General features: G+C 38.6%; 1 protein-coding gene across 1 annotated transcript in view; it reads left to right on the top strand.

Annotated features, from left to right (window-relative positions):
• Positions 1 to 4,905: 4,905 nt before the first annotated feature.
• Positions 4,906 to 13,701, top strand: part of LOC126106860 (DNA topoisomerase 2-like) — a 184,878-nt gene continuing 176,082 nt past the window's right edge. The window contains exons 1-2 of the mRNA XM_049913258.1: positions 4,906 to 5,003; positions 10,349 to 10,517. Of these exons, the coding sequence (XP_049769215.1) occupies positions 4,986 to 5,003; positions 10,349 to 10,517 (187 nt within the window). The 5' untranslated portion in view covers positions 4,906 to 4,985. The remainder of the gene's footprint in view (positions 5,004 to 10,348; positions 10,518 to 13,701) is intronic.

Here is a 13,701-nt window from a genome sequence, read left to right as displayed (position 1 = left end):
ACTTCGTTAGAGCGACAAGTCAAATAATCTGATGGTGTGTGTACCGAAGGTCTTACAGTACCCACACCACATTATGGCTAAGTTTGTAAATTGTTTGTGTGTCACTGTGGACTTTAGTTAAAGTATATTGTGCATGGAAAAATGGCACTATCCAAAGCTGGCACCCAGACAATGGTGGTGCACCATGGGCAATGGATAACAGGGGTGAACGACAGCTCCGGAGATACGTACGGGTGAATAGACACGCAGTTGTTGAGCAACTCACCACCCAGATGAACCGAGGACTACCAATACTGTCTCCTCGATAACCATTCAGTGAACGTTGCCGTGTATTGGCCTCCACAGAAGGTGCCTAGTGTATGAACCGTGCTGACTGTTGCTCGTAGGTGCCGAAGGTTGGAATTTACACATCAGTGCCGCAACTGGACGTCAAATGAGTGGTTATAGGGAGGCTTTTCAGATGAACCACATTTTATCAGACAGATGGCCGTTGGTGTGTACAGTTCTGCAACAATCATCAAAAGGGTACAGGCAAGAGCACTGTTTGGTGTAGTGTGGAGGGGCTAGGCTGCCATAGGCACAGTGTCAGGATGCTGTGGGGCAGGAAGGTCGGGAGAGGGGCAGAAAACAGAAAGCAAAAAAGGAGAGGAATGGGGAAGGAGAAAGACAGGCAGATGCATTAGCACGGAGCAGCGTACAGTGAGGGTGGGGTTACCACACATCCTCCACTCAACAGTTTCCAGCCCCTCTGTCTATCACTGCCTCCCTGTTCTTGTCTCCCACCCTCTTTGTGTGCTGCCCTTTGCCAATGGACCTGTCTTCTTTCCCCTTCACTGCTCCCTGTCCCCCCCCCCCCCAGTCAACCTGGCCCACTGCCTCATGATGCTGTGCGTCTTGGCAGTCTAGCCCGATGCTCCAGCATACAGCATTCCCCTCTCCCCCCACCCATACCCCGATATCACTCCCCCTTCTCCATCCCCTCCAGATTGCTCCTTCCGTTCCATGTGATAGTTGCATTCCAGTCTGAGTTGAGTGTGCAAAAACAACTAAGGCCATACGTGCCCATGTCAGAACCGTGGAACGCAAAAACGAAAGAGGAGTTAATAACGACTGCATGTTAAGCCCATTTGACGGAAGGAAAGACAGCTAAAAGCAGGGACTTGGACAACGGTCCATAAAATACAACATAGAGACAACATAGGTGCTGAACCAAAAATTAAATGTCCGTCACCATGTAGCTGCCAGAGACGATGCCCATGTGTGCGGGAGGTGTGCTTGCTTGTGTGAATGAATGTGTGTATGTTTGTTTCCTTTTTTGACAAAAGCTTTGGCCAAAAGCTAATGTGTAAGTGTCTTTTTGTTCTTACTGTCTGAAACTCAATGTGTCATCTTTAGGGTGAGTAGCAATCTCTCTTTTCCTTCTATTGCTGATATTCCAGCCTGAAGTTTCCATCACATTGTATTATGTTGTGGAATCCCACACTATTTGCAGATGACACTACATTTCTTGCAGATATAAGAGACTTAAGAGGATTAAGGCAGCAAATTAATTATCATCTCAGAGCAGCCCATATACCCAGAGACACTTCTCAGATTTGCTGCCAGATAACACTGTGTAAGTCCCACAAAGTTTCTCTGAAGCAACAGTTGCTCTGGATTAATATTGTGGGACTTCCACAATGTTATCCAGTGGCGAACTGAAGATGTGAATTTCCAATAGATCTGATAGGAAAACACGAATGATCACTTTGTGTGTCTTCGTTTCAATAAATTACATTTTAATGTGTGTTAGAGATTACAATACTTAGTGTGCTTCTGCTACATTTCAAACTCAAAATTGGCACTGAAAAGTTATAGCCCTACTGATTACGTATGTACAGAGCTAGAACATATTTTATATATATTTATGTTATTAATATATAACAGTGACTTTCGAGGCAGTATAAGATTTGGAGGAAAAATTCTCTTCACTGATAACAGCAGCATCATAATTAATGATTAAAAAAACACCAGAGCTCCTATTACAGAAAAGAAATGGAACCCTCAAGAATCTTTACAGTTGGGCAATACATAATAAATTGGCATTGAACATAAATAAAACAAACAGTATTCACTTCAACATAAAGAGGGAAAACAACACTGTCACATTAAGTGTATGTGATAAATCTAAAGGGTGTGGAACAAGCACAGTTTGTTTTGTGGAAGAATACTGATCATTAGTTAACATGGAGTGAGCACACAAAGATACTGGCAGAAGGAAAATCATCAACATGTTATGCTCTTAGAGTTTTATCATCAGTCTGTAACAGCCAATGTCTTGCGGTGATATACCGTACCTGCTTACACTCAATTCTTAGATATGGGATTCGGTTCTGGGGATCAAACGAAGGAAACAGGGATGCAATTTTTAAACTGTAGAAAAGGGACATAAGAATAATAACTAGAAGTAGCAGCCAGGCTCATTGTAAAGAGCCATTTAGAAAACTGGGCATCCTCATTGCACCAAGTGAGATTCACCAATCTGCGGTACATATCAGCTATAACAATGCTACGCATTCCGCTAATAGTGAATACAGTGGGCAAACTGAATCATAGTAATAAGAGGCTCTATTTTACCATATCTTCTTCACAATGTACATAAGACTTGTGTGTGTGTGTGGGGGGGGGGGGGGGGGGGTATAAAAAAATCTCAATATTGAGTGAATTTAAATGCTTAAATATGAATAGTAAACAAATAAATTCATTGTAGACATTTAGCAGTCACTGTGTTGGCAAAGCTAACCAGTAATTAAAGTCAAGCCAGAGAATGAAATGAGTTGTTGCTTCAACGTAGCTTAGCCCCTAATAGTGAACAAAAGCCCATTTAAACTTACATTTACAAAGGAAAACAAACAAGAAACTCAGAACAGTATTTCTTTCAGGAAATAGAATTGAATAACAAATTGCACAAGGAAAGACATTACTAAAATACATTTGTTCAAAAAGGTACCTAAAACGTTTTTCATAACTAACACACATGTTCTAAAACGCGATTAAAGGTTATTGGGAAGACTCAGAGCAGTGGGCAATAATGAAAGATGTTAACAACAACCCCCTCTTGCATTTCACTACATTATTGCAAGAAGGTTGTATGTCAGGATATAATGAGCATTGTAGTACTGTTTTGGTGATGCAGTATTTTTCAGGTGAATAGAGGAGAGGACAGGAAGAAAACATTGAGCATACTTGAATGTTGGCCACACAGGAATTATTGTCCAAACAGGCTGGTGCTATTGCAAAGGGCGTAGCAGCATGTTCATGGCAGAGAAGTAATCAGTAGCTGAAAAAACAAATAGGAATCAACCGAATGAGATAGTGCAACTGTTCAGGCACTGGGAGGATGGGGTTCATTTTGGGAGGATGGGGTTCATTTTGTCTGACTGTCTTGATTTGGGTTTTCTTAGATTGCTGCAAGCAAATGCTGAAATGGTTCCTCCATCAAGACCACGGCAGACCACCTGTGCTATTCTTACAGAGCATACTTAAGTATTCTTTGTTTACCTATATTTTGAGCTACTGATTTTTATTGTATTACCATGGCATTTCCAATATCATTGTGAGATGTTCATCAGATGAAAAAAAAAAAATAAATTTGCTATGTAAACTTTGTTCCTGTGTTTATTTTATTTATGTTAGTCATAACATACTGCTCAAAGCATTCAATGTCTTTTCCACAACCATTTGAAATATGGAGTTCTGTTATTGCGCAATTTCTATGAGAAGGAGAAAAATTTTTTGTTTTCTTGCAAATCACATTTAAAATTTAATTCAAAAATGTAAAAATAGCAACAGAACCATAAATGGTAGCAGTCTATACATCAACATGGTACACATCAGAAATAGTAGATCGATGCCACAGTTGCCAGACTTCAGAAAACTTTCAGATCACTTGGCATGAATGGGTTTAAAATTGGACAATAGCACAGCATATAGTGTGCACTTTGTGTATTCACACAAATCACATAAAAATAGCTTGGAGAAATGGCATTTTATATAACAGAAGACATCAAAAGACGTCCTAAGTTATCCTATGTACTAATACTATTACATTTATGCTGCACAAGTATGTGTGAATGTAATGGGCAAATTGAATCATAGTAGTAATGAGAGGATCTATTTTACTGTATCTTCTTCACAATATATATATATATATATATATATATATATATATATGTGTGTGTGTGTGTGTGTGTAAAATCACAATATCGAGTGAATTTATATGATTAAATATGGATAGCAAACAAATAAATTCATTGCGGACATTTAACGGTCACTGTGTTGGCAAAGCTAACCAGTCAAGCAAGAGAATGAAAAAAATTGTTGCTTCGACGTAGCTTAGCATTTAAAATATAGTGCGGTCTCATAAACTTGGATTATCCGTGCACGCAATCAGAATTACCAGTCGATCCAAACACCAAAACTTGAAATAACGGCCAAAAATACTGTTCGTTTGTTAATACGTCTCCAAAGGTACAAGTATCACGAGAGGGGTACTTTAATTATCATTGTTGCTGGCACGAATTTGATGTGGAACGTATATTTATGAAACCCAATAAATAAATTCATTTAAGGATTAGAAACCCACTCGTTGAGTGTTCCGTCTGCAGCAATTTCAGTTTTTCACCTAATAAGCCATTTCCCAAACTAAACAGTGCCATGGTATGCGTGGCATATTTAAAGGGAACAGTAGTAACTGTGACTGAGATACGGCGATTTACTAACATGTAAAGAGGTACGACGTGTTTAAGAATTAGAATAACAATACGAATATCATTCTTTAGTTCAGAATTACTCCGCTACTGGCGCTGCAAGAGTTTGATACAACCAATGAGTGTACAAGTTACAACGACAGCTGCAGCACGTGGGACTGACACTGGAGAATTGTGGAGGGGTCGGTCTGGTGCCAAATTCAACTGTAGGTGCCAGGTGGAAGTTGTTATTTAACAATGTCAGGCCCTCTGACGGTAAGGAAAATATTGATTTCGCAAGTTTTTGTACAAGTATATTGAGATTTCCTGTCTGGAACGAATCGTTGTCTTTTTCAACTGTATACTGGCCATTTCTTGGTATAGTTTCCGATACAAACCCATCAATTTTGCTTAATCAAGCGCTCTGTGCTTTTTTCGGTTTAATGTGTATTAGTTTGTTGGATTAGATCGCCAACCGTGGGTTTTTGAAGGTATGTTAACTGAACCGATAACAGACAAAAGATTTGTGCTAGCAGCCCTTTTTTTGGGTCGCTGTGGGTTGTTAATTCATAGAATATGAAACTGCGATGATAGCGATCAGGAAGTTGCTCGTGCAATAAATGTACAGTGATAGTGATTTTGGCGGGATTATTATTGTTTAGGAGTCAGCCGTAATTTAAATTTAGTACCTGTTGTTAACTGTCACGTTAGTTGCACTGCAATATGAGTTGCTTTTAGTAATGACTTGTAATAGTAAACCTATTTATATTTTTAGCTGAATATGTAATGCGTAGATATTGTTTGAATACCAGTGTCCAGTAACGGCGCGTGTTGTACTTGTTTGGAATTTTGCATAGTTCTAAACAAGGACGTGCAATTTGACGGGTAACGAATATTGCGATTACGGTTTTACGGAGAGCGTTTAAGGTTTTACAGGACGAAATATAGTAAAGGGATTTTGGTTAAAACGTATAAATTTATTTATTCATTCATTTCAGAGCATTGAGTTAACCAGTCTATCGATGTGGTAGCGTAGTTTGTGAAACTAAAGAGTAAAGCCAATATTCGGTGTCGGCTTGAACTACAAAACACAGTTGTAAGGATAACAATAACATGGAAGTTATTTACAAAATGTGAAGTCATCCTTTGTATGGTTACAAGAGTCTCAAATGTATAAACCATTTCTTTGCCCATTTTTTAATGACGTTCCTACATCTTTAATTCGTCAGTGCGTTCAAATGAAGGTGGTTAATAGAAAAGATTAATGCATAGATATGTGTAACCAAGAATACACGGGATATAAGTCAGGGAGGAGGTGTCTCAGTGAATGACAACATAGTTTAGTGATTTCACGACAAATACCTTTGGTGCACTCAATTCTGATCAGTATCCTTTGCTGTTAATTCTGTTCTAAGTGATATATCGGACTGACATGGAGGATAAGATTTTGTTTTGCAAAGATTATTTTATAGGACTGACGACAGTGGCAGCAGAAGCTACCATCCCGTACCCTTTGTGGAGTGTGCTCATGGGTTTGAGGTTTTGGAAGTTCAACACTGGTAGTGGCCATAATAGTTGTTTCAATCTTCAGCACATATTGTTTGATGCTACCCTCCATGCCAGTCAGTCATGTGCAAGCCTCTTCAACTCTGTGTAACTACAACAACTCACATCCATTTGAACCTACTTACTGATTTCATCCCTCTGCAGTTCTTGAATTGGATTTATTTGCCTGAAGACAACTGTTGTGTTATTCGGAGCACCCCCCCCCCCCCCCCTCTCTCTCTCTCTCTCTCTCTCTCTCTCTCTCTCTCTCTCTCTGAAGACTATACAAATACCTTCAGTAAATATTTTCTAACACTTAAATTGATATTAACTGTAAACAAATTCCTCTTTTAAAAATTGTTTTTTGTATATTCTCATTCTGGCAGTTACTTTGCTGCATGGCTAATCATACCACTCTCATCCACCACTAGAGTATTTCATTTTCTAAGCTAATTCCATCAGCATCGCCTAGTTCAATTTGACATCATACCATTACCCTTGTTTTACTTCTGTTGTTCGTCTTCTTTTCAAGACATTATCTGTTCCACTCAAGTACTCTTAAAGTCCTTTCCATATGTGACTGTGTTTTTGTTTCTCCCTGAACTTGAATTCCTTTCCAAATTTCCCCCAGGTTTCTTTTACTGGTTGTTCAGTGTTCAGACTGAAAAATTTTGGGGATAAAGCTACATCCCTGCCCAATCCCTTTGCAACTTCTGCTTCCCTGTCATGTTCTTTGAATGTTGTAACTCCTATCTGATTTCTGTGAATGTTGTATATGACCTTTCTCAACCTGTATTTTATCACTGCTACCTTCAGAATTGTAAAGAGTAGTTCCATCAATAGTCAAAAGCTTCCTCTAAATCTACAAAAGCTATAACTGTTCGGCTTTCTTCAACCTATCCTGTAAGATAAGATATAAGGTTATGTATTGGTTTTATTCAGGATTCCAATACCCCATATTATTCCTCACCCTCTTGACCACACATCCCAATTTTTTATTTTTTTTTATTTTTATTATTATTTTTTTTAATAATCTCCCCATCTATGTATGTCTTCCCAAGAAGTCCACACTTCATTGGGCCAAGCAGATGGAAGTCTGAAGGTGAGATCCAAGCTGTGTGGTGGATGAGGAAGAACAGTCCATTGAAGTTTCATGAGGTCGGTGAGGCCTTATGTTGTCATAGAGATGGAAAAGTTTGTTTGTATTTTTGAGGCAATGAACATGCAGAAGTTGTTTCTTAAATATCATGAAGGCAGCACAATAATCTTAAGAGTTGATCATTGCTATACGAGGGAGGACGCAAACAGAATAACCCCCTTCAGTCTCGGAAGACTGTTGCCACTACTACTGGTTGAGGGTGTTGCTTTAAGTTTTTCTTTGGGGGTGAGGTGGTGTGGTGCCACACCATGGATTGTCAGTTTGCTTCTGTTTCGAAGTGAAGAACCTATGTATCATCATCTGTGAAGATGTTGAACAAAAAATTCAGTGTCAGATTTGTAATGTGCAAGCAGTTCTGCACAGGTAGACCTTCGTTGCACTTTATATTCTTCTATTAGGGAGCAAGGACAACAGTGGGCACACACCTTTGGGTACCCCCAACTGGTGGACGTGTCAGCTGTACCAACAGAGACGTCCAGTTGAGCAGTGAGGTGTTAGAGTGTGATCCATCGATAATCTTGAAGGTATGTCTGCTTGTTCCAATAATTCAGGAGTCTCAGCTTTGTGCAGCTGGCCAGCACACGAGAAATCGGATATTTGCACAACCTTGTTGTGATTGCGTCGCCTTGCCTTCAATTTTCTGTGCTTTCGTTTGCTGCCAGGTCTTTGTAGACATTCTGCAAGTGCCTATGAATATCTGTGATACTGTGGTTTTCTGCCAAAAGAAACTGAGACAGCTCTCTGCTTGGAATGCACCTCTGTTACAGATGCCATTTAGAATGCTATGTATAGCACTGCCCCCTCTCAGAACTTCACAAAACTACAGGGGCTCAAGTGGGAATATTCTGCAATGTCCCACAATGAATTCTGCGTTTTTTAAATTGAAATGGGCAGAGAAAGTGTTGTTACTTATTGAATGCTCCTTGTATTATGAAATTAGGAATCTTTTTTACCATAAAGAGTTACCCTGAAACACTGTGAAGCCTAGTTATTTGGCTGCAAAGAAACACACAGAATAGATCAAGCAACTCGTTCACTTGCACTAACTTGAAGTTTCCTTGTTAAATGTGAGAGTCTCATTAGGTTAGTCTCTCTGATGGTTTCATGCCAATTTAAAGTTTGCACTCAATGGTTTAACAGATAATCATTACGCTTTATAAGTAATTTCAAGTTGCTATGAAACTGTCATTGGCATAAAGAACAGCATATGCATAGCATTATGCTAGGCAGATCACTCACATTATAAACAGTGACTATCCAGGCACAGAATCATGGAGTGCTCCTCTGGAAACATTTGGAAATTTGTAAGTGCACTTTTACACGGAACTCCTCTATTTAAATTTTTTTTTCCTATTACTAAGATAGGAGTGTTTTAAATCTTCAGTCGACGGCAATGGTCGCAGGTTCGAATCCTGCCTCGGGTGTGGATGTGTGTGATGTCCTTAGTTTAAGTAGTTCTAAGTTCTAGGGGACTGATGAGCTCAGCAGTTAAGTCCCATAGTGCTCAGAGCCATTTGAACCATTTTTTAAACCTTCAGTACTGTAAGTTCTTGTTTCACTATTAAAATTTGGTTATCCACAGAATCAAATGTTTTGCACAGATCAGGCAAAGGGCCCTTAATTATGTACTGCAAAGCAGAACTGCAGATGTCACACAGGTTACACAGATAATGTTATGAACTTAATAAGTCTGTCAGAGCCCCACCTACAGAACTTATAAGGCAATAGCTTTGGAGAGGTCTTCATGAAGTCACTTAATGTTTTTAGAAAGCATCTTATTGGGCACTAATGAATGGTGTGGGCTACTGTTTGCTCCATTGCATGTCACATTAATGACTGCACAATTGTTGGTTTATAATGGAAAGTTTGGTGTACCTGTTTCTGAATTGGCTTCAGATGTTTCTGCAGCTGCACACTCTTAGGCGGCACAGTCGGATCAGTCCAGCCGTATCGATCAATCTGTGTCCAATCATATTTGCAACACTCTTCTAAATGGTGGAAACTGTTGAGATCCCACACTGATGATCTTGATTGAAGCCTGGTGTGTGAAAGGAGAGAGAATTTTGTTGATGGGAGGGATGAAGGAACTGATTCATTACACAGAAAATGAAAGTAGAAATTTATCATCAACTTAAAAGGACACAGTATATTGCTCGACTTTTGGGTGACATACTCTGGTAATTTTAACAGTAAACCACATCTTGATGCAGCATGCCTCTTGTAACATCTACCATTGGAATTGGATGAGCACCTGTGTGACGTTTTCACTTTTAGCAGATGTATGGTAATATACTGCTTTTCTCTGAATTGTTTTTTACCTGTCAGTCATGCCAGGCTGACAAGTATGGGTCGGATGAGGGGACTGTTAACTACCTACCTCCTTTGTGGGTGGTCTACACTTTCTGAGGAATCTTCAAATGGATCTTTCTGGCATGCTGAGTCACCTCTGATGAATTTTGCGTATTCTTTAACTTTATAAATTACTCTATACAAATACTTTCAGAAATTTAATGAATGTGACTGCTTCAGGTGATTGTGAAATTGTACAATTATAGGTTGTTTCACATATTTATGCACTGTGCTAAATTTGTTTGTCGAAGTTCAGCTGACAATCGCTGCACCAAGTGTCAGTCCTCTGCATTTTACTATTTTCTGGCATTCTGACTTGGTCACTGCTATTTTTGATTGATAAGTGGGGACTTTTCTTAGATGCTTACAAAAAGTATTACTGAGATTATTTACTGAGTAATTAGAGGGAACATATTAAAGACTAAAACCAAACTTCATAGTGAAAAATGACCAATTCCAAATGGGGCAGTGGTATAATGTTACAGCATGAATCTCTTATGGTTAAATTTATTGCTGCCACATACTAGTTGGGGTAACATATAGTTCTGATATCACTCTTGTTTTCTAGGACTCTTCTTCGAGGATGAATGTTGCTGCCGGTGAAGTGCAGAATCTCTCTGCTGGCAGCAACACAGCCACTGCTGTGAATAAGAATGTAAAGAACCTAAGTGTGGAGAAAATATATCAAAAGAAGTCTCAGCTGGAGCACATTTTGCTGCGCCCAGATACTTACATTGGTTTGTATAACTAAATAACTTATAAGATACTATATTGTTGGTATAAAATTGCACGCCAATACAGTACAGTCCTACAAATGTAGCTGATATCACAAAAAGCCATTGTAACTAACCTACTGTCAAGAAGGAAACTTGCCAGCACAGGAGGACATTGAATGGTGTTGTGTGTCTTGAAAAATTACCTCCTGCCTTTGAAACCTGCTGTAAATGATGTCAATCCAAATGTGAAAGCATCTGCTAAGACAGCTGTTTAGGATAGTTTCAATTTAAATTACAAATTGTATAACCAGTCACATTCACTATGTCAAGTTACCACCAAGTGTTTTGGAGGATTAGTTTTGTCATCAGATGGGTTTTTGTCAGTTAATCCTTACACACCTGTGAACTTGTGTAGGAGTCAGGAGGGACTGTATCGCTCAGCTGGTTGACTGCTGTAGCAGTTCTACCATTCTGGGTATTTCTCTGCTTTACTACGCCTGCCGTCTATGGGAGTTTGGCATATGCAGCATCTTGTAGCTGTGTTGGAAGACTGGTTAGCAGTTGCATTCAGTTTCAAAGCATGGTTTCAGCTTCAGTTGCACCACCAGTTTCTCACCTTGTTTAAATTCTGTACTGACGTGTTGATCTCTTCACTTGGATTCCAAGGAATGAAATAAAATTATGTGCACCTTTTCACACTTGAAGAGTTATCACACACAGAAGACTCTTTGCAATGAAACTGACATAAAAGAATGTACAGAGATGTAATTTTAACAGTGTAAATAAACATTACTATGCATGTGAAAACAGAAATAACATTAAATATACTTTTTAAATAATAAAACACCCACTCCACTAGTGATGTGTGCAAAACTATGGATCTGATAGAAAATATGAAAAAAATTAGACAGATTGTCTAATAGATCCAGAAAAACTTTATTCAAAATGAAGATAAAAACATTTGAATGTATGCACAAATATTTGCCCAAATTACCATAAAATTGAACTGTGATTGTGAAAGCAGGCCTAGAGTAGTACCAGGGTGAGTGGGAAATGTTTGTGCACACTGTCTGACACTCAGGGAGGACTGGCTTGCTTCCACAGCACACAAATAGATTTCCACTACTCTGGCATGAAAGGGATAAATTAGGTGTGGATGTATTTTGTGTTTGACTTTTGAGTAACCTCTTGCATTGTCTTCCAGTGGTCATAAGATGTTTTTCCAGTTGTATTTACAGAGCATACCTTGTATATATGGTATAATGGGTGAGACTGGTTAGATTTTTTGTAGTTTAAATTGATACCCATAATGCAGAGCCCAATCTAAAATATTCACATTTAAAATTAATGGAGCTCACTAGAGCTGAATAATTTTCTCTATATTGATTACAGCTAAATATGAAAAATTTAAATTGTATCAAATTTACATCCGTGCAGAATAAAATTAAGTCTTGCACTAGTAAAATTGTTTTGTGAATTTGAGAATTGCCATCTGTCAAACATAGCATAACATTAACTGCTAAGGGCATAAATGAACAAATTAACTGATTTCCCTTGCTCGTTTGTGCTCTACAGTAAATTGTATAGTAGTTCATGTAAGCAAAACGTGCATGTTTTTAAAAGGATGAGTAATTAGTGTAGTGAGGACTTCATACATGACAGTGATGCATGTCACATTATTTACAACAGTGAAGTGAAATGTAGGTTAAATAAACTGTGGGCCAAGAAGAACAAATTGAAGGACACAAAGAACGTGTCATATTCAATAAGATTCCTAACCTGATATTCCTTTTATTGGTGAATAAGAAAGGACAGAGTTGAAGAGGGGCTTGAACACCATAGGAATATTTGACTGTGAGATTAGAAATTTGCAGAACAATACAGAGGATAGTTAGCACCACTCTGAGCTTCTAAATAATTAGGAATATTCACATCACCTTTATTCTCTGGCAAAATTTACCAACAGTTCATTTTGTTCTTGAAGGTGATATTAATAGACCATATTTAAACAAAATAATTCGTACATAAATCCTCCTCCTCCATAGCCATGATGCAGCAACCGTGATATATTTTCAGCAGGAAAAGTCTGTTGCAGGGACTGCAGAAGCTTTGTATTCCAGTATTTGTCAAGATCAGAAGTGTGGCCCTATCTTAACATAACTGCATACCTTAGCTTAAAGTACACACCAAAAGTTTTGGCAACTTATGACGCATGCGTTACTTACAGTTCCCAAAGAAATTCTGAAGATGGCTAAAAAAAATCGTAGTTTTTCACGGAATATAACAGGCTAGAAAAGAGGGGAGGGAAACTTTGACACTCCATTAATTTACTCCAGTGCATAAAATGCCAGGCAAAAACACAGTAATACATTTAAAAAGACACACAAATGTAATTATTTTTCCATGATAATATTCACGTATTGGTTGTGGAATACAGTAAAAGTAGCCGATTGGTTAGACATAAATCACCAGCCTCTAACCACATACAGGGTGTTTCTGAAGAAGGTTGTAGTATGGACAATCAGACATTAAGTTTAACATGTCTAGTTTTTATCGTTACAGAGGTCAGGTGTTAAGATTTAACCCAGTCCCAGAGGCTGTTGAGCAAAGGCAAATGATTTAGTTGATTTTCATAAATTCCAACATCAATGCAGTTTCGAATTCTCCAAACAAAATCTCTTGTAGCTCTTCTGAGGTCCTGTTATCTTTCATGGGCCAGCATGATACATAATCCAAATGATCAGTTTCTCTTGTTTCCTGTTCTTTTGTAGACTTCACCTTTCATCCATTCTGACAGGCAAAAATCTAAATGTGGAGGTGTGGGGGAACTTTGTGGCCAAGAAACATGACCATTTCTGGCAACTGTCTTCCAGGAAATGTAAGATTTTAGATCATATCATATAATGACAAGAATGTGGAGGGACCCGGTTATGCTGTAATTAACGTAGCCATTGCTGTAGTGGAAGGAACCTTGTCTTATATAATGCTGGAAGCTCATTTTCGAGAAAGTCTAAGTATGGGCCCCTATAAAACGACGTAACATAAAATGCCAAATCAAGATTGTCAGTCATGCTACACCACACGTTTAGAGAGAATAATTCTTGAAAATGTGTATCCACAAAGGCACTTGGGTTCCTGTCAAACCACTGGAGTGAGTCTGTGTTGTTGACCTTCATATTCTTCTCAAAGGTGTTGAATTCACTGT

Source organism: Schistocerca cancellata, chromosome 10, assembly GCF_023864275.1.
Source record: "Schistocerca cancellata isolate TAMUIC-IGC-003103 chromosome 10, iqSchCanc2.1, whole genome shotgun sequence".
NCBI classification, from domain to species: domain Eukaryota; kingdom Metazoa; phylum Arthropoda; class Insecta; order Orthoptera; family Acrididae; genus Schistocerca; species Schistocerca cancellata.
Note: the sequence above shows the minus strand (reverse complement) of the source record. Positions and strands in the feature narration are given on the sequence as shown.